General features: G+C 45.1%; 2 protein-coding genes across 2 annotated transcripts in view; both read right to left on the bottom strand.

Moving 5' to 3' along the window:
• Positions 1 to 4,838: 4,838 nt before the first annotated feature.
• On the bottom strand, positions 4,839 to 13,998 carry Taf5 (TATA-box binding protein associated factor 5). Its single transcript, XM_077641180.1, has 2 exons — positions 12,191 to 13,998; positions 4,839 to 5,867 (listed from the first exon to the last, which is right to left on the bottom strand). The coding sequence occupies exons 1-2, from the start codon at positions 13,734 to 13,736 to the stop codon at positions 5,338 to 5,340; spliced, it is 2,076 nt and encodes a 691-aa protein (XP_077497306.1). The 5' UTR covers positions 13,737 to 13,998; the 3' UTR covers positions 4,839 to 5,337.
• Positions 13,999 to 20,820: 6,822 nt separating this feature from the next.
• LOC144107828 (uncharacterized) overlaps positions 20,821 to 24,300 on the bottom strand; it is a 126,761-nt gene continuing 123,281 nt past the window's right edge. The window contains exon 10 of the mRNA XM_077641036.1: positions 20,821 to 23,505. Coding sequence (XP_077497162.1) covers positions 23,221 to 23,505 — 285 coding nt within the window. The 3' untranslated portion in view covers positions 20,821 to 23,220. The remainder of the gene's footprint in view (positions 23,506 to 24,300) is intronic.

The raw sequence follows: 24,300 nt of genomic DNA, 5'->3' as shown, positions 1-24,300 counted from the left end.
GAGTTTTTGCGGAGCGCTCGTCGACCAGCGTATTCTTTCAAGATTTCTCTCCTCCTTCTCTCACTCTTTCTCAGATGGAGCCGGCGCATGCGCGGTGCGAAGCAGAAAGGAGCGCCATCGCTGCGCATGCGCGGTGTGATGGACGCGCCGTGAGCGTCGTCTGCTAGCTCCGAGTTGCGGGCGCAATGCCCGTTGGTGTTGCACCATTTGAGCGCGAAAAGATTGCGCGCCATGAAAACTAAAACAAAAAATGATGGTCGATTTGCGTAGTTAGGCCAAATGCGAATTAGGTGCGCTAGCAGTTTGGTTTTCCTTACGGTTCCAGTGTTCAGGTCCAGCGTTCACGGATGATAGTTGTTTGGATAGCGATAATGGGTTAATGCGGAATTGGTCATTCTCTAAATTGCTAGATCCCTGGGAGTCTTCCTATCCGTTCCTGACGCAGTGGTGCAGTCAAGCGATGGGTCACTGCCCTTATATGCAAGAAGGTGCATTGCCATCAGTGGAACTTGGGTTGGGTTGCGACCCAGGTTGCTCTTCCCGAGCAGCCTCTCACGATTAAATGAGCTGCCGCCTGACACGGTGGGCAGGTTGCTCGGTGTGTGTGTGTATATATATATATATATATATATATATATATATATATATATATATATATATATATATATATATATATATATATATATATATATATATATATATATATATACAGACAAGTTAAAGGAAATGAGGGGCCCGTTTGACAAATTTATGAAGGGAGCCAACAGTCACCGAAACCAAGGTGCATAGGGGAACGTTAATTTTTTTTTTAATGTGTTATGCTTATCAGTAGGATAATAATTCTTAGATTAATAAATTGCTTAAAGAAAATTACTTATAAAGCAGCAGAAAAAACAACCATGCCGCCTGTGGGATCCGAACCCACGACCTCCGAATATCGCGTCCGGTGCTCTTACCAACTGAGCTACGGCGACGGCTGTCCAATCTGCTGCTCTCGTGGGTATTTATGTTTACTGGGTGTATGCGAGCCTTGAGAGTGTTCACCAGCGCCACCCTCGACCATAGCGGCGGACGTAGCACGTCCTGTAATACCGCGAGCGTGACGTAGAACGTCATCTAACGGCGAGGGCGGAAACTGTGCGAGAGCCCTCTTATGCTACCTTTGGCATTAAGACTGCCAGAACCGAGACCCTCGTTAAGCTATCAGCAGACAAGTTAAAGGAAATGAGGGGCCCGTTTGACAAATTTATGAAGGGAGCCAACAGTCACCGAAACCAAGGTGCATAGGGGAACGTTAAATTTTTTTTTTAATGTGTTATGCTTATCAGTAGGATAATAATTCTTAGATTAATAAATTGCTTAAAGAAAATTACTTATAAAGCAGCAGAAAAAACAACCATGCCGCCGGTGGGATCCGAACCCACGACCTCCGAATATCGCGTCCGGTGCTCTTACCAACTGAGCTACGGCGACGGCTGTCCAATCTGCTGCTCTCGTGGGTATTTATGTTTACTGGGTGTATGCGAGCCTTGAGAGTGTTCACCAGCGCCACCCTCGACCATAGCGGCGGACGTAGCACGTCCTGTAATACCGCGAGCGTGACGTAGAACGTCATCTAACGGCGAGGGCGGAAACTGTGCGAGAGCCCTCTTATGCTACCTTTGGCATTAAGACTGCCAGAACCGAGACCCTCGTTAAGCTATCAGCAGACAAGTTAAAGGAAATGAGGGGCCCGTTTGACAAATTTATGAAGGGAGCCAACAGTCACCGAAACCAAGGTGCATAGGGGAACGTTAATTTTTTTTTAATGTGTTATGCTTATCAGTAGGATAATAATTCTTAGATTAATAAATTGCTTAAAGAAAATTACTTATAAAGCAGCAGAAAAAACAACCATGCCGCCTGTGGGATCCGAACCCACGACCTCCGAATATCGCGTCCGGTGCTCTTACCAACTGAGCTACGGCGACGGCTGTCCAATCTGCTGCTCTCGTGGGTATTTATGTTTACTGGGTGTATGCGAGCCTTGAGAGTGTTCACCAGCGCCACCCTCGACCATAGCGGCGGACGTAGCACGTCCTGTAATACCGCGAGCGTGACGTAGAACGTCATCTAACGGCGAGGGCGGAAACTGTGCGAGAGCCCTCTTATGCTACCTTTGGCATTAAGACTGCCAGAACCGAGACCCTCGTTAAGCTATCAGCAGACAAGTTAAAGGAAATGAGGGGCCCGTTTGACAAATTTATGAAGGGAGCCAACAGTCACCGAAACCAAGGTGCATAGGGGAACGTTAAATTTTTTTTTTAATGTGTTATGCTTATCAGTAGGATAATAATTCTTAGATTAATAAATTGCTTAAAGAAAATTACTTATAAAGCAGCAGAAAAAACAACCATGCCGCCGGTGGGATCCGAACCCACGACCTCCGAATATCGCGTCCGGTGCTCTTACCAACTGAGCTACGGCGACGGCTGTCCAATCTGCTGCTCTCGTGGGTATTTATGTTTACTGGGTGTATGCGAGCCTTGAGAGTGTTCACCAGCGCCACCCTCGACCATAGCGGCGGACGTAGCACGTCCTGTAATACCGCGAGCGTGACGTAGAACGTCATCAGATTGGACAGCCGTCGCCGTAGCTCAGTTGGTAAGAGCACCGGACGCGATATTCGGAGGTCGTGGGTTCGGATCCCACCGGCGGCATGGTTGTTTTTTCTGCTGCTTTATAAGTAATTTTCTTTAAGCAATTTATTAATCTAAGAATTATTATCCTACTGATAAGCATAACACATTAAAAAAAAAAATTAACGTTCCCCTATGCACCTTGGTTTCGGTGACTGTTGGCTCCCTTCATAAATATATATATATATATATATATATATATATATATATAATTTTCTTTTGCTTTTCTAATCAATTATCTTTAAGCGCTAAAATATTTACCAATAATCTCCATTGATCAACATCACAAATTGAAGAAAAAACCCTATGCTCCTTGGTTTCTGTGGCTGTTTGCTTCTCTTATATATATATCATAGAGTTCCTTACTATTAACTAGAGGAAAACCTGGCGGCGCAGCGCCTGAACCTCCACGTGCGCGCAAAGCATCATGGGGCGAGGAGCTCCTTGGTGCGGGACAGTAGGTTTTTGTTTCAGGAACATAGAGTGGCGTTACTGAGATGTCGGATTCCGTATTTACGGGGCGCTCCGCGCGCAGACGACTTCGGCCTAAAAGTAGTGTGCAAAAGCCATAGTAGCGAAAACGCAACAGAACACGACGCCAATAAGAGGTTTTTGTTTTCCGAAATGTGGAAAAACTTTTCAAAATGTTGAAGCAACATTTTTTTCAATACCATATCTCTTTTTAAAAGTGCGCCTGTTAAGCACGAAATATTTGCTTTTGTGGTCTGCAATGCTTAGCCAATAGGAGAGCAAGTCATTGCTTATTTTGAGCAAAATTTGCATTTGCATGCCTTTCTGCTCGTTTGTTACCATTCATAGGCAGGATACTGAATGGTAGGACATTCTTAACTATCGAGAAACGTTTGTTTTTCATTATTTTTTGGCCAAAAGTTGTGGTTCTGCAGTCGGTAGCTCTCCGCCCCATGATGCTTAGAGCGCCCATGGTGACCTCGAGGAATCTCCATGCAAACTCCCATAGTCGGGGTGCCAGCTTTTCCTCTAGTTAATAGTAATAAATAAACTCTATGATATATATACCAAACACACACATGCACACAAACTTGAGCAGGTGGCTCACCACCCGGTGGGCAGGTGAGCAGCCTACCACAAAACTGGCTTCTGGCAAGCAGGCAATCACATAACGGCTAAATGCGGGGAATGGCCACTATAAGTGCTAGTGCACTAAAATGCATAATCTTTCATGGTGCAGCTGGGTCTAGTTTAGATGCATACAGGGCATTAATTATATAGGTGTAAACCTTCACATAACTTATTAAAACTTTTTGGCAAGCTAGTTGGATCTTGATGCACGGTGAACGGTAACAGCACGCAAACAGAATTTTATGCGACGGAGGGGAACAAACACAGCTCAGTTCTTGTTTGTACTTCTTCTCCTATGTCGCTTAGAAGATACCTGCATTTTCGCACTGTTACCATTCACTTTACACAGTAGCATGAAGCAGGCTATCTGCGCGATTTGCTGCAAGTAACACGGTGAAAATTTGTGTTCTAGCCATAGGTGCTGCACAATAGATAAAACAAATTCCCAGCATCTCCACCACTTGCAAAGGGGTATACTGGCCCTAAAAACACCAGGCATTGAACGGCGTTTGCCTGTCCGTCGGCGGTTGCTCCAGGGCCAACTAAAGTGAGCCAAACAGCAGTGCACGCTCAGCGATAGCACTGCCACTAACGCACTGACACATCTTTGTCATTACAGTATAAATGCCAGCACATTTGTCTAGGGCACTCGAATGGCACGGTCTGTAGTGTGTTTGTGACATTCGCCGCTGCCTGCCGAACTCAGCATAGCTTTTTAAAAGCAAGCAACGGTTCATGCGAAGGTGCATGCACAATTTCGAGCCCTAGGTCGCCCGCACATGATGCCAGCATACTACCCGGTACACTGATAGAGCTGGAGACAAGTATGTAGATGTCTGCACAATCTGATAACCTGGATACGTCATGCTTCTGTCATGCATTAAAGCAACTGCATTTTATGTGTGGCGTTCTCTCACTTCCTCTTTTTTTTTGTTCTTGCACTGTCGCGTGATTGTTATTCAACACTGTCGCCGTGTCAGCTCATCCAGGGTAGTGACTCATCACTGTAGATTTCTCATGATGAGAACAGAGGCTGAAATAGCTAGGCGACTGACTCTGCACCATCTCAGCAACGAAGCACTGGTCGCTGCTGAAAGCACGTAATTGAGCAAAATTTGCAGAAAATTACACAGAGATAATGATTTACATGACTTTTTCCAGCACAAAATGCCACAAATGTGGGCTAACTGTTCATTCATAGCATCAGTATATACAACACGTTTTCTATCTCTAATGTACGCTTCATATACAAAAATGAACCACTCTTGCTAACACACTATGGATCACTGTGGAGACTAATCTGGCACAGTGCGCTGTTATAAGCAGCAATTTCACTACTGCATACAAAAAGAAACAAAAATAAGAGTACAACATGGTTTCTGTGCTGGGCACAAATATACAGCAGCCGTGACCATTTATTTGGCAGGTATGAAATATGAGACCCTATGTACATATGTATAAAAGATGATTAGAAATGTGTTCCTGCAAGCATGTGCAACTATACCGAACACACCACGGTGATAACGTAACAGATACTTAAAAATACACCACCCCAATTTCAAGAGCTAGACTGGTACATTCCTGATGCAAGGAGAAGATTTCGTCTTGTGAAGTGCAGTGCCAGGACTGATGTTGCCTTGGTCGGATAAGAGCCCAAAAGCAGCCCTTCACAGTTTGTCCTCACTGTCGGTGCGTGAGAAATGTTCAGATCCTCGAGATCTATTTCATCAATAAGCCGCGCAAAGTCCCACAGCTTGATGCAGTTGTCGATGCCTCCAGACGCGAGAATTGTAGTGTCTCGGCTGAAGCACAGACAGTAGATTGTGTCTGTGTGGCCGGACAGTTCGGCAAGCAGATGCCCATGGGCAATGTCCCAGATGAGGATCTTGCAGTCAGCGCCTGCGGAAGCCAGGAACCGTCCATCGTTGCTGAATTGGAGAGAGTAGATGCGTCCTTTGTGACCAGTCATGTAGCGCACACAGCCTCCAGTCAGCACGTCCCACAATCTCACAGTGCGGTCACTGGAACCCGTTGCAACGTAGTTGCTGTTGTGGTGGAACTGGACACAGTCGACGTCTGAAACGTGTCCTGCAGAAGTGAAAGGAAAGATTGTCTCATCCATGCCATACAATGACAGCCGCCGTAGTGGCTATGTGGTTATGGCACTCAGCTACTGACCCTAAAGACGCGGGTTCGATCCCAGCCACGGTAGTGAAATTTCGATGAAGACGAAATTCTAGGGGCTCGTGTACTGAGCGATGTCAGTGCACGTTAAAGAATCCCAGGTGGTCGAAACTTCCGGAGCCCTTCACTACGGCGTCCCTCCTAGCCTGAGTCGCTTTGGGACGTTAAACCCCCTAAATCAGTCAATCATGCAATACAATGAGAACAGCAGTCAAACAGGCGGAATGTGGCTTAAAATGGGGAAGGGGAAGGAACGATGAAGCTGGGTTTTTTTGGCGCGAGGGCACCTAAGGCCAAAGAGCGCCAAACGCAAAGCTTTTGGTCGGCTCAGGGTAAAACATGGCACATGTTAAAATCAACACAGGGTGTAGAAGGGAAAGAAATCACCATGCACTTTTCTGATGTTGGACATGAAACAAAAAAATGTACAGGTGAAAACAAATGGTCACTTCTATGTGCTGCTAGGTAAGTCTTCGATACAACAATTATGTGCATGTGTTTGTTCAGCATGCACGAGATGACCCATCACATCTAGACATAAACCAAACCTGGGGCGTATTCTGTAACAACCCGTTTCATTTGGCTGCGATATCAATGTGACTAAAGCAACAGCAGGTGGGAAAGCAAATGACGAAACACCGACACAGCCAGTCTGGTCGCGGTGTACACACTGGAATAGCGGTGATGAACCTTGTCTGGCACGCCAAACGTGACCTCCTGCTCTGTCATTTGTGGGTGTCTGTCTGCAGTGCGACATGGGCTAGACACAAATTCATTCAAGTTGGCGGCATCAAGGGCACATTTCTGTTACAAATGACGGGATGTCTTCTCTGATGCCCTACGTCAACAGGAGGAGCGACTAATGATAGAGGACCAAATGGGAGGGAAGGAAAATGGATTGTTACAGAATATGGCAAGAGTTGTTTCCATTAAAATTCAGGCAAACAGCATTTGCATTGCAGTAATTGGACAAAGCACGGGAGGACATAAGTATGAGGGCAAAATGTTATGCAACGACATGCGGCCAGGCATCATTTCGTTACTGCCTGCAGCTACTTGCTGTATGGTTACCCAAAGAACGTTCCAAAAAATGTTGTAGCAGCACATTTTGTTACTTTACCCACGCAATGAGCTTCAGCTATACTACAAGAATGCACTTTTAAATGGCTGCATAAATTTAGGAGTCCTTCACTAGGCATGTAATTCTTGTACTTAACATGAACCAAGAGACAAGAGGTCAGCAGTAGGTGTATGCTAAATATTTGATATTAAAAGATCTCAAGTTGTAAAGGGTATACCAGAGTCCTCAAAGAAGCTCTGCTCTCTCTTGCAGCTTTGTTACCTAAAACCCTTTACAAATTATAACCGTCACTATAGTCCGGTAAAACTCAAGAACAAAGTGGCAAACGCCCCTCAAACAAGCCCCTCTAGCCAGTGGCATTTAGCGATTCTCCCCTCCCCCTAGAACGATCCTTTTGGAACTGCTAACGTGAAATTGCTGGGTGCAGCAGATGAATGGGGAATAACTACGGCTTAATCGGATTAACCTCGACATCATGAAAATCAGTCGACACCATTGGTTGGAGGGTCTCCTTTGATGGCATCTGCTACTTCATTCTCGAGTTTTACCTAACTATAATACACACAATATAAAAGAAACAGTAAAAGTCAAGATAAAGTAGTGTTTCACGCTGCCTTTTTCACTAATATACTCGTCCCTTTGATTAAAAAAAACAAAAGCTGCAGTGACTTCTCTCAAGAGTTCAAACCTACATTCTCGGTAGAACACTGAGATGTCTGGACAACAGAGCGCCCATTGTCAAAATGTGAGCTAGTGGAGCTGACCAATGCATGCTTCTAAGCAATCACTAAACAGCAGAGAAAGGGAACTGGGATTCACTCCTTTAAAAATACCCTAACACCTTGCTGTGAAAGTACAGCAGTGTTTGGGCGATTTTCAGAGATATGAATGAAGGCTGCAGCTCATAAGTGCCTCCACTGTTCTAAACACACTCGAGCAAAATACAAAGGGTTTTGAAATTGGCAACATGAATAATAGGAGGGCCTGCCCTAATCACCCCAGCCGTGCTATTACAGGAATCTGTTGGTTCATAAAAATGTTATGATAATGCTTTTTCAGAGACATCTAAGCCCTATAAACTCAAACTTGCAGAGCACTACATTGTTTGAACAGAATTTAGCACATGCTAGGGCAAACGAAAACTGAGAAGTGTTGGAGCCAGTGGAATAGGAAGATACACAAGGGTCAGCAGATCGCTACACAACGATGCCCTGCACTACATGCAAGTGATGGATTTCACTTCGAGTTTTGTTTCATGCATTGTTTTTGCTGGAAGCAACAGGCTGCACATGGAAGCAGGATGCAATTACTTTCATGGACAGCAAGCGAATGGTACAGCTCTATTGAGAAACAAAAGTATTCAGAGCAGTAGTGTAGTGCAGCAAACCAAGTCGCAGTTTAAATTAGCCGTGAGCTGTGAAAAAAGCATGAAGAGCAAAATATTATTGTGCGACTGCTTGTCTGTTGTGTTGCAAGCCATTGGAACATCCAAATACGGGCAGAGATTTGTAGCGACAAGTCTGCCATCTGGACTGCAAGCGCACTGTTTAAGCAACTGTTCAAGCTCATATTCAACAGGCATCAGCAGCACCAACAAATAATGAACTTGCAAGCAGTTCAGCCATGCTGTGTGGTGTGTAATTTGCCCACTCCTTCGCTAGATCTGAAACGCAGTGCATTACTCAGAATGCCGCAAGAAATGTCATGGAGGCAAAGTACAAGGAGAACCATACTGCCAGCACAAGAGAGTGGTTGGAACGTTCGTCACGAGACAGGAAAAGAGCAGAGCGGGCCGGGGTACAAATGGATGGTAATGTCATCCTAGCGGAAATCAAGAATGGGCTTGGTCAGGGCATGTAATATGAAGGCAAGATAACCGATGGTCATTAAGGATAACGGACGAGACACTGAGAGAAGGTAAGCGTAGCAGGGGGCAGCAGAATGTTCGGTGGGCAGATGAGATTAACAAGTTCGTGGGGATCAGGTTCCGACGTAGATAGGCCAGAGTGCAGTTTGTGCTGATAACAATGTAATTGATGTGACACTTGCAAGCAAGGTCAGACATCATAAAAGTACGGTAAAAAATAACAGCAATAAATGACACCAGTCTGCTTCACCAGGGTTATTCCAAATAGAGGACCTATGTGCCAAAAGAGATTCTGCCACAGCTTCTTCTCCAGTTATACCCATTACATGGGCATTGTAACTGACATTTCAGAAGGGTTACGGCAGCACTAGCGGCTAACTCAAGCAGTATCAGTGATCCCAGTTAAGCAGGTGACTGTTTATGATGGCAGTTGATAATCCAGCAGCCCTAGCTAAATCAATATATCCTGCAACCACAGTATCCCCAAATCTAAAAAAATTGCACAGACGCAAAACATGCCTCCACTGGATTCTCTTGCCCCTGCATGGTGTTCAGCTGCTCCACATGCAATGCACAAAGCTCGTGCAGATATTGCAGTTCAATAATATAAAATGCGATGGGCAGCACATGGCGTGATAAAGTGAACTATGGGAACCAAGTTCTTCAAGAAGCACTGTGTAAATGCAGAAAATACATATGATTTGTGAGCAGTTGGAAAGCCTAACTTGTGTCCAATGGAATGGCAGTTCGAACTAGCTAAGCAACAAGAATACCGAAGAGTGTTGGAAGCAAATATGCCACGCTACGATCGAATCCTGAAAGGAAAGGGGGACAGGCTGGCCTGAGGAATACTGGTCTAGCCTGCTGCTTAAGACACCGTGAATCAAGGATGGAGGGAAGGGGTAAGAAGGGTCATAATGGGGGTGTGGAAAGTGATGATGGGCACAAGTATACATAGCTTGCACGTGACGTCACGTCACAGCGAGACCGCTGCTACGGCAGCCATGTTTATGAACCGCTTGGACTCCAAGATATGGATAAACAGAAGTTGTTTCGTACTGCGACCGTCTACCTTTGCGCTTTTTGCATGGAGATACCTCCTCTTCCTACTCTGGATTCCTTTTTCGAGGACTAAAAATCGCCGCTGATGGTATCAGGGCACGCTTAGTACGAAGAAAATGTTCGGAAGTGCGAGAATATCAGCCCCTCACGACAGGAAGCAAAGAGCGTGGTGGGTTATTAGCCTGTTTGCAGACATTACATGGTAACATTATCAGCTAATTTGCAACCCTCCAATGAATGTGCACAAATTGCTATAATTGCACATTTCCTTCGTTAGTGTATATACGTGAGAGCTTATCAGCAATGCAGCTCGAGGAAGACGAACTTCTACTTCAGAGGTCTTCACTTTTAAGCTCTTTCAGCTGGGTGAACTTGTCTCGAGGAGCTAATGTAGCATTGCTAGTAAATTTTGCTTCTTTGTTTGCTGCTAAAACAATGTTCACAAGAATGCTTATTTCTGTCATGAGCTGCGGCGGCATGAAGATATCAGTGAATGGCTATACGGAATGATGCATCAAGGCCGTGCACAGCCGTCTCGAGACACCCTACACACTGCTAGATCAGTGTCCCCGCCGCATCGGATTCAGCATGCTGTTTCTGGGCATCAGCTCGCTACTTTTCGCTGCATGGTGTCTCAATACTGTGCACTAGTATCATGCGAAATCTTCATGCTTGGCACTGTACCTAAGAAGAACGGCGCCCAGTCGAGATTTGTCTCCTGAAGGTAATTGGGTGGTCACTATTTCAACGCAGAACATTTAGGCTAATCAGTGACGCGTTCCTGGTTTTACTATTACCACATACTTGACATCCGAAAATGCGAATTTGCCTGTTACATACTTGATGGTAGCAGTTCTTGAGGTGAACGTTTGGACATTTGCATGCCACGAGCAAAGCTCCATCACTGTGCTCAGCACGCCTTCGTTCGCTCGCACAGGGAGGAAATTTGTCATATTTCCTATCACGGCTACCGCTATGCTTGGACCACCCAAATATATTGTGCACACTGCCATACTGAAACAGTGCGGAATGCATACTGCGGGCACTGGCGGTTCTTAAACATGGCGGAAGCATATCTCAGGATTCCTCTCACTGAAGTCGGTGCAAGCTATGTGTAACATTACCTGGCTTCTAACAGGCCAAACGAACTTTGCAGGCTGATTGGCCAAAAGGCTGGAGCCAAACACCATACCGCACGAGACACGAAGACGTGGAATCATTCGAAGTATGGCCGCTCTCCCAAGTTTGATAAAAGCGATATTGTCTCAAGTATGCTAACCAGAGCACAAAGCGGATTTGCGAAACCAGTCACAACAAAAATTATGAGAGCCAGTGAGTAAGCACGCTCCTTCTGTGACACTGACAGCTAATAAAATTGCTGTTATGGGTGCCTACTGAAAGCCAGCAATAAAAGTCCGACCCATTGCAAGAAGTTGCGTACAATATGGATGGTGCAAAAGTAAAGTTAACTGTCTGGTTATGGGCCTATTACAACCTTCTCTTTATGGCCAGTTGTCCAGATGGGCTAGGGCAGTGGCCAGCATTTCTAACTCTGGCATGCATCTGGGGCAAACACAAAGTGCAAGCTCGAGAACTTGGGGAGCTAGCATAACCCGGAATATGGAGAGTCCATCCGGTTGACATAAACTTATAATTCTTGCGGTAGTGTAAGTATGCCTTTCAATTTGTGTTTTCTTGTCATTACAGAATAAACTAATGATCAGTGCGCACCACAACAGAAAACTAATTCAAGGCACAACTTTGCAGATGCTAACAGAGTAGTGCAAGCATTAAAGTGAGGAAAAGTAACGTACTTAGATACAGGAGCAACACCACTGCCTAGGTAAAATAAAGCAAAGGAGAGCTCAGGACGTCTTTCAACCCCCCCCCTTCTCAGCTGTTTCAAAGTAAACCAAAACTTTCAGCACAACGGCACGGCATTGTCACCAGTAAAACAAAAATGCCACTGTGGCAAAGTACCAAAAAGGGAACCTCGAGCCCAGATGCAGAAAGTCCCAGCCACTGATCCACCTCCCCAGACAAGGATGCACATCTTGTACGTCCAATCACCAGCTGTGCCAGAAACACACTGCCAGAGACTTTTACTTCAAAAGCTGGATAGACTCGCTGTCCAACACAGGCACAAAAGCCGACATCGCCACCCCAAGCGACGACTGCACACCGCACTGCACCAGCACAATGCCACACACAACAGACCTGTGAAAACTCGGAGCGGCTGGTAGGAGTCTGTGGACCACAGGCGGGCCGTGCGGTCGTGGCCGCAGGACGCGAAGTAGAAACCGTGGGGGCTAAACTTGACGTCCCAGATGGGGAAGCAGTGACCCTTGTAGCACACCACGTTAGTCCAGGTCAACAGGCTCCACAGCCGGATGGTGGCGTCCTCCGAGGACGACAGCAGGTACGTGTGGTCCGGACTGAAGCTGACCGCCGTCACGGGCCCGCTGTGGCCCAACAGCACGCGCATCTCGACTCCGCTGCGGTCGTCCATCATGCGGTAAAGCACATCGTCGGCGTCCTTGTCGATGGTCTCGAGCTCCTGCGCCGACCTCATCGCCTTCAGCTTGTTCGGCGTCAGGGTCCACACGCGGATGGACGAGTCCCCGAAGCCCGCGGCCAGTAGTGTGCTGTCCTCGGATATGTCCGCCACCGTCACGCCCAGGTACGAGTTGAGGAAGGTGTAAAAGCAGATGGACGGCAGGCAGTCGGGCCCCAGCCGGACCCTCTTGATGGCCTCCTTCATGGCGTTGATCTTGTCCATCTTGTCGGCATCCCTCAGTTCGGGCAGCGGGATCCGGTTGTTGGGGGGCGCGTTGGGATCGTTCCTCGCCTTCTTGGAGAGCAGCGGGTCCTTCTTGGGCTTTTTTTTCTTCGGCTTGTCGTCGCCCTCACCACCCTCGTCGTCTTCGTCTAGCGGGATGTGAAGCTCCGGCTCCTTGAGCAGGCCGTAGTAGACTTTGACCTTGTTCGCTTGCCTGGCCGCTTCCCCCAGGAAGGCTCCCGCCGTGGCATCCAGCTGAGCCTTGACGCGCGCGATGCCCTCGTAAACGTCGAGGTAGAGGTGCTCCTGCACTATATTCTGCAGCACCGTGTTCTTTTTGTCCTGCAGGTAGCGTTTGAGGAAGTTGTAGGTGTCCCTCGACATACGCACTGTGAACTGGCCGGACCTGAAGTTGTCCATGAACTCGTTCCCCTTCATGTGGTCCCTCTTGGTGAGGCAGGCCAGTCGCTTGACGTCCTCCTGGTAGTATTCCTCCTGTTCGGGCCCGAAGCGCTCCATGAACTTGATCGCTTGCTTCTCGTGCTCGTTGTACACAAGCTCGAGATACATGTGCACGAAGGCGGGGTACAGCACCATGGCCAGTTCGTGGCGATACGAATCCAGCGACGCCTCGATGAATCGCTTGAAGCTCGTGTACGTATCCTCATATATGTCGGGATCGCCTTCGCTCTTGTACGTGGAGAGCACACTACTCACGTCGGAGGTGGTCTGCGCGTCATCCTGCACGAGCCCGTCGCTGAGGAGCTTCGCCTCCTTCCGCAGGATCTGCTCCGTCTCCTGTAGCTTGTGCTTCTTGAGGAACTTGAGCACGGCGCACAGGGAGTTCTTATCCAGGTTGAGCGATTCCTCGTGATCTTCCTTCCCGTTCTCGACGGGGTTGGCCGCCGGCGCGGCCACCGGGACGGGCGCATCGCCGTTGTTCAGTACGACTACTACTGAACCGTCGACCGATGGCTCCGCCATTTTGAGCGACGCCAACGGTCGCCCCCCGCGGCGGCCACGGCGGCGGCGGCGCACGAGGCGCAAAGATTACCACATGGCTGCACACAGACAGAATTGCCCGTAAATCTGTCATTTGAACACGAACTAACGTTAGGGCAATAAGGTATTACGTTTTACTGCACAAGCATTTAACTTACTGCACCGAAGACGAGCTTGTTAATAAAGAAATTCGAGGTCATTTAAAGGCGTGACAGCACAAATATTGCACCTAGATGACGCCACAAGTCCATCAACTACGTTTAACGTAAAAAAAAAATAAGTGAATTTTTTTCATTTTAGTAACAAACATAAGTGTTTTATTTTGAATTATTTTTAAAGTTATTTAAAACATTGTTGTAGTAAAAATTGATTTGACAGAAACGAGAAACAACTTCTCGCGCATTCTCGCGTCACTTGCCTTGGCAATACTATTTCAACGGCTCAAACTCCAAAAGACGTCGAAATTACAGTCTCAGTTTATTCGCGGGAAATTTGTAGCTTTCCGAGGTAACAAAGAGCCAAATGAGGAGCAGTGGGAGGACCGGCTAACCAGCAGCCAACTCAAGGTACAAAGCGACCTAGTGAGCCACGCATGCCGGATGGCCAGGGACAGTGGTGCCTTGGACTAGGGGCGCCAACCACGCTCAGCCTGGAAGACATCGGCAATCTTCGGGCAAGCAGCAAGACTCCTTTATTAGAGCAATAAAGTTTATTCACTCACTCACTGTGCTTGGGTAAGCGCTGATTTGGATCTTTGGATGCACGGCCCGAACGGTTTGCGTTCTATTTGATGTGTTCCCTGCCATGCCTGCAACTTCAAGCGCTTCAGGGGTATACTCATGTGACGGAAGTTGATACTAAGCGGACTTATCTCGGGTGGTTCCTTTGACGGTAGCTGCAGCATTTATATTTTTAAGCCTGAAGCATTAAATTTACTCAACTGCCAACCCGCCGCGGTGGCTCAGTCGTTAGGGCGCTCGGCTACTGATCCAAAGTACCCGGGTTCGAGCCCGACCGTGGCAGCAGCGTTTCGATAGAGGCGAAACACAAAGGCGCCCGTGTGCTGTGCGATGTCAGTGCACGTTAAAGATCGTCAGGTGGTCGAGATTATTCCCGAGACCTCCACTACGGCACCTCTTTCTTCCTTTCTGCTTTCAGTCCTTCCTTTATCCCTTCCCTTACGGCGCGGGTCAGATCCCAGAGAACCAGAAATATTTAGAGGATATCCACAAATGGTCCCAATATCAAACATCATTTTGAGAGACCCATGAAACATCCGTGCAAGCATTTACAAGGGATAATCTGTTAGTGGACATCCATTTGAGTTGCATTTTGAGATATGGTCAGAATGTTACTTTGTGCACATCGCTGATTGAGACTCTAACAGTGGACTTTCTGTGAACGTTCACATTTAGACACGATTAAATTAGGCAGGCTCGCGCACTGGACCATCATAAGGAACTCGACTGCTTGTGTCCCAGAAAGCTTTTCAAACGGTTTATGCTGCTATATATGCACTAAGAAGCTCCATGAATGGGGCCCAGAAAGGCGTCTTCTTTAGAAGCACGTTTGTTTCCACCTAAAGCCTGTTTCACATGCAGCCGAAAATGCTAGCGAATCCTGCCGCCGCGGCGAAAAATTATTAAAATTATTATTATTCAGTCGTCATGGCGATGAGCGGGGAGGTTCCAATAAGTTGGATATTTTCGCTGCGATGCGCCGCTCAATCGCTCAGTCGCTTGCATGTGAACCAGCCTTAACGCGTCTGCATAATGTTTGCGCAAGGGCAGCAGAGTAGATCGCGACTAATATATGGTATTTTTAATAAAAGGTATTAGCAACATGATGTGCTTACTTGGACTTCTCGTTTCTGCCGTCACAAGTTCATAATTGACCGAAATAACTTCGCTCGACTGGCAAGTGCCACTGGCGCTAACAGGAAGGCTATGTGTGGGAAATATATAAGCCCATTGAATGCCACTACCAAGTGTGCGTGCATGCAGCTCGTCGATAAACTAAATGGAGCTCTTTGTTTCATAGTGTTTGTGGGTATAGTGTTTCGAGTATGACTGATTGCTTGACTGGATTGCTGCGGTAGTGTTGATACTAATTAAATCAATAAGCTGCTCAATCACACCTGCATGAGTGAACCGTTTCCCTTGCAATTAGCTTATTGCATTTCAAAAATTTTCTTTTCGCTTTGCTTTTGCAGAATATGCAAAAAGGATCACAAAATTTTTCGCGCATGCTGCCCAACTGCCATCACAATTTCTGTCCGAAAAACTTTTGGTGATATTCTGTAGATGTTCATTCTGAGGCAATAGGGATAGAATGGACGAAGCGTGGTCATTAAGAAACATCCTCTGTATATTAAATATTTTGGGCGGTACATTCTGTCACTGTCTTCTGGATCTAAAATGGTTGTCTGGGGTGTCCGCCGAGGCGACCTGCGTGGTAGAGATCTTGCGGTGGTCCGTCGCTGTAGTGTAGACTAATACGACTCCGGTGGCGGTAAAAACTAGGTTGGTAAGCAGTCTCGCTTATACCATTTCGAGATGTGGGACTTCTCGTTGCTTCAGCTACTGTCATCTTTTTCTTCGTTTTTCCATGTAGTCACTTATACATTTGTGCTTTGAAATGTTTGTGAAGGTGACCATAGACAGACAGGATACTATAGTGTATTGGCACGAGTAGCCGTGGAGATGCTGGACAGGAATTGGAGCACTGGTGGAGGCCCTTGGCTTGTCTTGCAGTGGGCGTAATTCGGCTGATTTAGACGATGATGTACGACATAAGTGACAAAGTGACATGACGAACTGAATTGCTCTTTTGACTTACCTTTTATCTATAGACTGAGCAATGTGTCTGAACAGCATAGGACCGCATGATGAATAAATGGGCTGCAAACAAACCATTTGTTGTGTGGATTAGCATTCTAAATCAAGTGATGCTCAACTGCTGGGCTGATGCTAACCAGATGCTACGCCACTGTGTCATTCAAAATGAAGCAGAATGCCCAAGTACGTACACATCTCCGAAAGGAAAAAGTCCTTTACAAAACACTGAAGGACTCTTGTGCGCTGCACTCAAACTGATTTGTTCACCGGCATATGTATCACTAAATATGTAGGAAAAAGTGCACATATATTTGCAGAAAACAATTGCATTTCTCCATGTTTTGCTTGTGAATGTGTTCCTTTTATTGTGCAAATTTTACATTGGTTTCTTTGTGATGCTTACATAATTAGTACGGTAATATATAATCTGTCATGGTGATCTATTGTCCCGAGAAAATGAAGGCAAAGCTTCAAGCTTCACGCTTAATTTCAGAGTTGATTTGGAAAATGAAGCAAACCAGTGAGCTGCAGAGCTGCGTCAGAAGTCACCCAGAAATGTTATTCAAAGTGAAGGTACTACAGGGCTAGACTCATACAAGAATGTGAAAAATTGGCTTCTGTTGCTGACAAATGGAGTTGGTGGGGTTGTGTTTGATTCCATTCCAATAGTCTTGTCCCATTTCGAAAAGACCAAATTAGGTGGTCAGTCAGAAGTGGCTCAAGTTGGCTACTTTGTACTACGGGAAAAGGAGGAGGATTGTCATGTGTATGTAGACGCACACAAAGAATTGCACAACATTCCCATAATATGATGTACAAGCCCCATGACATTAACCTATTATATGATGCAAGCATATAGTCGTGAGAGTAGTACCGTATTATCCGCACTGTAGTCTGCAGGGGAAAATTTTGGCCTAAAATAAAAAGTTTTTGCATAGATAGTCTGCACCTGTTGTATAGTTTGCAGGGATGAATTTCGGCTGAAAATTATGTATTTCCGATTGTCCACTGATCTGTCAGAGAATCTGGCCAGATTTTCTTCAGACTGTTTTTTATGGCCATCCAATTCTTTCTGGCCCTGTAGAAGAAGAGCGAGTTGGCATCGATCCATTATGAAACAACAATGCGAATAAGGACGGGGATGAAAGTAAAGATGACACAACGAGCACTGGCTCTCAACTAACTTTATTTGACATGAAAATACAATTTATATACGCATGAGCTTCAGGAAAAATTGCATGGAAGGAAAGGGAAGAAATAGTATGTAGTCATAGATTACAAAAAACATACAATCCACTGAGCCCTCAGCTTGTGTGCAGGAATGCAAGCTCATTATCTGTAAGAACTATTATGGCCTTGCTCATGCACATGCCCCGTTTTTTGTGATATGATATGATTCCACAGCCTTTTGGCATGGTCTTATCTCTGTGTTTATATAATACTATTTCTGTGTTGAATACTATAGTAAGGCTATAAACTGGAAAACACAGTAAAAGTAAATTCAGCACCAGGTTATTTAGAGATTCAGGTATGAAAGAAAACATTTCACAGTGTTCTACAACAACTCTGCATCAAAAACTAGGTGGATACTGTCGTGCTATGTGACTTGCAGTGAATTATAGAAGTATGCACCAATTAGCCCAAAAAGAGGTGTTAATGCGACTTGCAGTGCACGAGCTACGATTGGAATGTTCTCTGGGGCAAGTTGACATTGCCATCATGCGATATTCCAGAAAACATAATTGGCAGGGTTTTGCTGTTCAAATGATGTGCATCATTCTCCGAAAGTTTTGCTGGAAGCTGTGCAGAGCAATACTTGATGCATTTGCTGGTCTTTTGCCTGTTCCTCTAAGTGACATCAATGCTGCCTTTTTTTTTTTGAAGAAATTAAAATTAACAAGAGCAAATGAATAAAAGCAGAGAAATGAGATGAGCCACATGACATTTGGTGCATATACTACATACAGTTAGTCATCATGGCTCCAAGGAGAAAAGAAAGAGCAGAAAACAGTCTGAGTGTGATGTGCTCTTTTGGAATTACAGCACCACCTCCCCTTTGTTTTTCTGTCACCTCATATGTTGCCTTGCTATGGAAAGCATTCTGGCCTCCACACGCACGTTGCAAGGCCTACTGAGTGTGACAGTATGTTTACTCACCTTGAGGCTGTGCAGGAATCACACTCCAGTTTGTCTCATCAGTTTGAGTGAAACAAGGTCAAGCATGAGTGTGCGTTAGAATTAGCATGCCTGTGTAGGCCCGACCTGGTTCACAATAAATGGTTCCTATCTTCTTAACCCTATCTCAATTTGAAGCAGGCAACTTTTGTGACAAACACATTTTTTTTTTGTTGATGTAAATACTGAACACGTCATAGGCACTACTGTGTAGGGGCACTTTGTGGGAAAGCACAGTACAGTTAAAGAAAAGGCATTTCAGTAATGTTTGCTAGTTTTTGAGGGCATTAAACCAGCTCACTTCAGTACTTCAGGAATACTTTAAAACAATCAAACTAATGCTTGGTATTCTGGAATGGCTTCAAATGTGTCTCCCATGCACATTTTATACTTTACTTGGTCCTCTTATTTGGTTTTTCTCCCTGTGGCTCCCTAAAACCACCACCTCTATACTTTACAAAGCTAGAATTGATGTTGAAGTTGCTTGGAAGCCATCTGTAAAGTCATGTGATGCTCTTGTGGACTTGATGGTCTGGTGGAGTGAAGAAAAGTTCTCATGCCTTATGGGCTGTGAACCTTCAAGTCTTTTAAAGCGCAGCTAATATGGCGAGAGCTGTTTCTGCCATATTTTCATTGCGGAAACACGCATAGCACCATAGGCACATTTTGCAGTGCGCTGGTTGAAGGTGTGGTGTTGCGGAAGCTATAGAAGCAGGCTCAGTTTGCAGCATTTTCAATACACGAAACCTCGGGGAGGGGAAGGGAGAAGATGCGCAACCTTCTTCATTGTTGGGTGGAATGTGCAGAGTTAATATGCTGCCAAACACTTCGAAAAGCCTCTTGGATGCTCTGCACTCATCTGTTAAAGGGTTACAAGTTGTTAAAATGAAAGGCACTTCAGCAGTCTTGATAATGGTAGGACACCCGGGCCTTACTGTGAAGGGATTAAGAAAGGGGTGAAGGGAACAAAGATTTTAAAAGCAGGCGTCTATGCTTGCTCTCACCGAGTTTCACAGCATATGTAGCGTAACTTAACTGTAGTTATTTTTTAAAAACAAAAAAATTGAAATACAAAAAAATGCAAACACAAACACATAGTATGCATTCATGAGAACACAATGCTAGTGATGTCGTATATAATTATTCGTTTGAGTTTGAGACGCTGCAAAGATGGGAAGTTATTCTCGTGGTTTCTGCAAAGGCGTGTACAGTACAAAATGTAACTTATTTAGCTTTGAAAAATGCCAGCTGTCGAGTTTGACAATATTTGCACACCTCTTTATCTTTGAAAGAAGGATACCCAAACTTCTAACAACATTCAGTCTCCTATAGTGTCACATTTTGGCAAAAAGAAACAGCCTATATGCTTTGCTGTACTATTAAGAATTGTCACATGACTTAGGTGTGAAAATGTCTTAAGAGCTGTGCAAAATACAGCATTGTTTGTAGTTATAAGTGGGATGTTTACACTAGAGTTGTGGTTTGGGCTTGTTGGTCTTGTTGCAAGGCTAGAGGGAGCAGCGCAAAAAGACGAGGACAAACACAGAAGCTAACAGGACAAGCAGCTGTCCTGTTAGCTTGTGTGTTTGTCCTCGTCTTTTTGCGCTGCTCTCTCTAGGACTGTATTATGTCCTCTATATTTTAAATGGTTAAGAAGCAGAGCACATATCCCATGAGTCTTCAGCACTTACAGCCGCAGAGACTGTCATCCCGGGATCTTCTCCTCAGATGTCATTCAGCAGTCAGCAAGTGTCTCATTATCATCTAGTAATGGCCACAGGAATCAGAACCAGGGCTGTCAACCATAAAATCAGGTGAGGTCAGATTATTGCCTTACCTTTTTTTGTTATCCAGGTGAAAAAGACAAGTGAGTACTGATGCACAGATGCAATGTTGACATACCTAATCCTCAATAGCTTCCACATGTTGAAAACTTGTGTAGGTGACATTGCCTAAGCAGACGTTTTGTAGCGAAAAGCATGAGAGGTGATTTGGAGAGGTGTTCGTGCAACAGCTTTTTTGTGTACCACGAGGTAATCAGGCACACATACAGCTAAAACAAGACTTCTTTTAATGTACACGCTTAGAAAAGTATATTTACACACATTGCGCAAACACAGTAAGGCATTATTCAACACAAACACATGATGATGGAATGCTACGACAGGAAGACGGATGCCAGTATATGAACTTATACCGGCTTTCTTGAGCGGCAATGCACATAGTTCACATCTTCAGGAATGATTTGGTCATCACGCTGAGCTCACTTTGCTCGGTAGTCTCATAACCAAATGCTTAAAGCACTATGATTGTCCACCACGATTTCACCACTTCGAGTGCGATTCCTTGATGTTTTGTGGACATCACAAGCAGTTATAAAACTCACAGTGGATAGCTTACCAATCGGACGCCTGTACAGACATTTCATGTCACAACATTTGCGGGGCAATTTCTCCACTTCATTCTTCTCATGAAAACTGCCAGAAAAGTGGGATTTTTTTCTGTTCTTTAAATGCGGCATGCACTACATGAAAAGATGTGCCAATTGATTGTAACTTCCTTGATTTGTGCATAGGTATGCCCATGCCCACATCCTTAAATAAGGACTGAGCCATCGCTGTAAGAAAAGTGTTAGCAAAAATAATGTTGGACTTCACGATGCTGTGCCACCTGAACTGCACGACATGTCATGGCACAATGCAGCAATAATATATCCTCTCAGCAGACTTGTACACAAATATATAAGAGTGTGTCTGTGTGTACATAATCTCTTTCTAGATCTGCATAAACAACTGTCAGTGATGTGAACATGATTTAGAACAATAATATTTCAAGCACACGAGTTGCATAGAAGCAAACATTTCACAATTAGCTGGCATATTGAGCTTTGTGACATGTAAATTTATTTACAGTTTTCCTCAAAACGTAAGCACATTTGCAATAGCTAGTGAACAGTAAAAAAAGAGGTCAGCGCTCTGTATGCCGCTTGATCAGTCAAGGCAATCATTGCCTCTCTTCACACAATTTTTCAAATGTCTTGTCAAACACTGCAAAAATCTGTGACAGATGACACTGGATGCGTAAAAGCTGGAATGGTTAATGAAATTAAAATGCATTGTTGGGAAGAAATCTCATATGCATGCTCAATAAATTAGAGAAATGCTCTTCCTTTTGACTGCAATCAAAAGCCGTCATTTGCATTTGGTTGCTAGTGCCATCTCTTTTTAAACCGCGATGGCAGAAGAAAAAAACTTTGTTGCCTGAGAAATGGTTCTAAAAACACAATCTATGCAAGAAAGGCATTTTAAGAGATGTGCGGCATAAACTTTACATGAAGCGTTGAGTGAGGACTAGGTATTTGAAGAATGTGAACAACGCAACAATAAAGAGAGGAAGGAATTTGTGTGCTGCCTTCAATGCGAGAAATAGAGCGAACGTATGGTTTGTACGGCACTTGACTTCGTTCACCTTGGACAACGACCATACACCGTGTATACAACATTGCAACTTGTCAGCGTTCCTACAATCTGCATCTGCCTGCCTGCATTTTCAAAGGAAAGCACCCCGTTTCACTCTTTATTCGACCGCCAAGTTTCATACCCTTTGCAGGTTTGTTGCTGGTATGTTGCCATTGTTACATAGCCATGTTGAGAGCATGCATGCATGCTGCATGTTAGGTTGTTAGCCCCAGCTTTTTTTGTGTGTTTTCTTACTCAACATACAGCAATTAAACTATAATATAAAAATATAATTGGCATATTTTTGTTCATGGTTTTTTCTAGTGTACGTCTCCAGTTTGTTGGCTTAAATATCGTTTTGGAGCTTTAGGAGCACATACTGGAGGCACGATCCTACATCTGGTTATAAGATCTTGAAGTGGTAGCATGGATGCCTCTGGGCTTGCTTATTATTTGTTGCAACCATAAAAAAGTGGTATGAGACCAGTGACTTTTTCTCTTGTGTTATTTTTTTCCTGCGCAGGGCGAAATGCTCACTTTGGGTTTTTTTTCTTGGAAAACCCTAACCTAATTTCAGGGTAGTCTATGCAATATCCAAGCAGTGCAGAAACAGTCACGTTTAGATCACAACATTGCATGTCCTGTTAGGGGTTGTGAGGCAGTCACCTGAACTGCGATAGGCCAATCTTTTTTTCGTTGCTTTGCTTTGTTCAAATTCATTCCTAGGTGCCCAGCCAAATGTAAGCAGTGAGAGGAAAGATGCTGATTTTCTTTCCGCTAAGACTGCTTCTGCAATACCAGCAGCAATGCTTTTGTCATTATTGCATTTCACACCAAGGCGGGCCACAGCTAGTGATCCAAAAAGCTGCCGCGCGTGGCTGCCTTCAGCTGGCGTTGCTCCTTTTCTACCAGGCAAACTTGAAACACAACAGGATTTCCCTTGGAGGCACGGCAAAAACACACATCAGTCCTTTTTCGTCACCCAAGGGAAGGTAATCATATCCTGGAGTTGTAGTGCCCATTAGAGAGCTGTGATCCCGGACCATTCCGGTGGAGTGGCTCCTTGCTCGAGTGGTGGGAGTAGCGGCTGTTCGGTCTGGAGTGAACTATGGTGTAGTGGTCGCTTCCGTTGCTGACTGACCGTGCAGAGTTGAGGGTCGAACCCCCGGAAGTGTAGCCCGGCTTGTTGAGGGATGTCCGGGACCCGTACTGGGAGCTTGGCACCCAGCTTCCCTTGTAAGGGTCGTAGTCCTCCATCTCGGATGGCTCTTTTTCTTCGACCTGTGTGTTGAAGGATGGCACAGGCTTGGGGCGAAGCTTACAAATACACTTTAATGCATTCACTGGTTAGTACTTAAATCACTTTGAGTATCAGCACCAAACATTGCCCTCAGAATTTATTTATTTACAACGTACTGCTAGCCTCATTTGAGGCTGTGGGAGGTTTGGGGCATAGTATACCTCAAAAGAAACAAAAAATAGTGTAAACAGTGAACAGAAACAGCAAACATCTTTTTTTTTTATTTGGCATACAGTAGACTCTAACACAAACTTGAAAGGACCATGAAAATTTGTGTATCTTATCAAAAGAACCACCAAAAAGGATGTGTGAACATGCTAGGTGCGTCAAAACATCTGTTACATGAGAAAAATCAATTAAATTCTCTTACAGTGAGAAGATAATTGCAAAGACAGCATTTATTGCTCTATGCACAAAGTGAGCTGAAAAGTGGGGGTATGAAACAAGCTCACGACTTCCTGTTTGAATGCTGAAAATGGCATTAGTCTAATTTGTTTGTTTTGCTGACTCTCTTTCTCTCCCTTCTGCAATGCTCACTATGTGTTCTTTTCATGATTCTCGCTTTTCCGAAGGCTCCAAATCCACCTTCGATGCACCGCCTAGCAATGTGGTACAGGCTTTAAAAGCCAATGACCATCTTTTCCTTTCTGTTACCCTACTCCTTCTGCAGCTCGCCTGTTATCAACTCTACAAACAGGTGCACCTCACATTTTTCCATTGGCCGCCGGCCACGTGGATGCAGCACTGATATTTGCCATGTCAAATATTCTGTGCCA

Source organism: Amblyomma americanum, chromosome 10 (genome assembly GCF_052857255.1).
Source record: "Amblyomma americanum isolate KBUSLIRL-KWMA chromosome 10, ASM5285725v1, whole genome shotgun sequence".
Taxonomy (NCBI): domain Eukaryota; kingdom Metazoa; phylum Arthropoda; class Arachnida; order Ixodida; family Ixodidae; genus Amblyomma; species Amblyomma americanum.
The sequence above is the reverse complement of the archived record's forward strand: the minus strand, read 5'-3'. Positions and strand labels throughout refer to the sequence as shown.

Bases quoted from the DNA above. Each gene is read 5' to 3' on its own strand.
- Taf5 (XM_077641180.1), bottom strand. From the start codon at position 13,736: ATGGCGGAGCCATCGGTCGACGGTTCAGTAGTAGTCGTACTGAACAAC. The intron at 5,868-12,190 runs GTCTGTTGTGTG...TCACTTCTGCAG, and splicing joins GCCGCTCCGAGTTTTCACAG to GACACGTTTCAGACGTCGAC.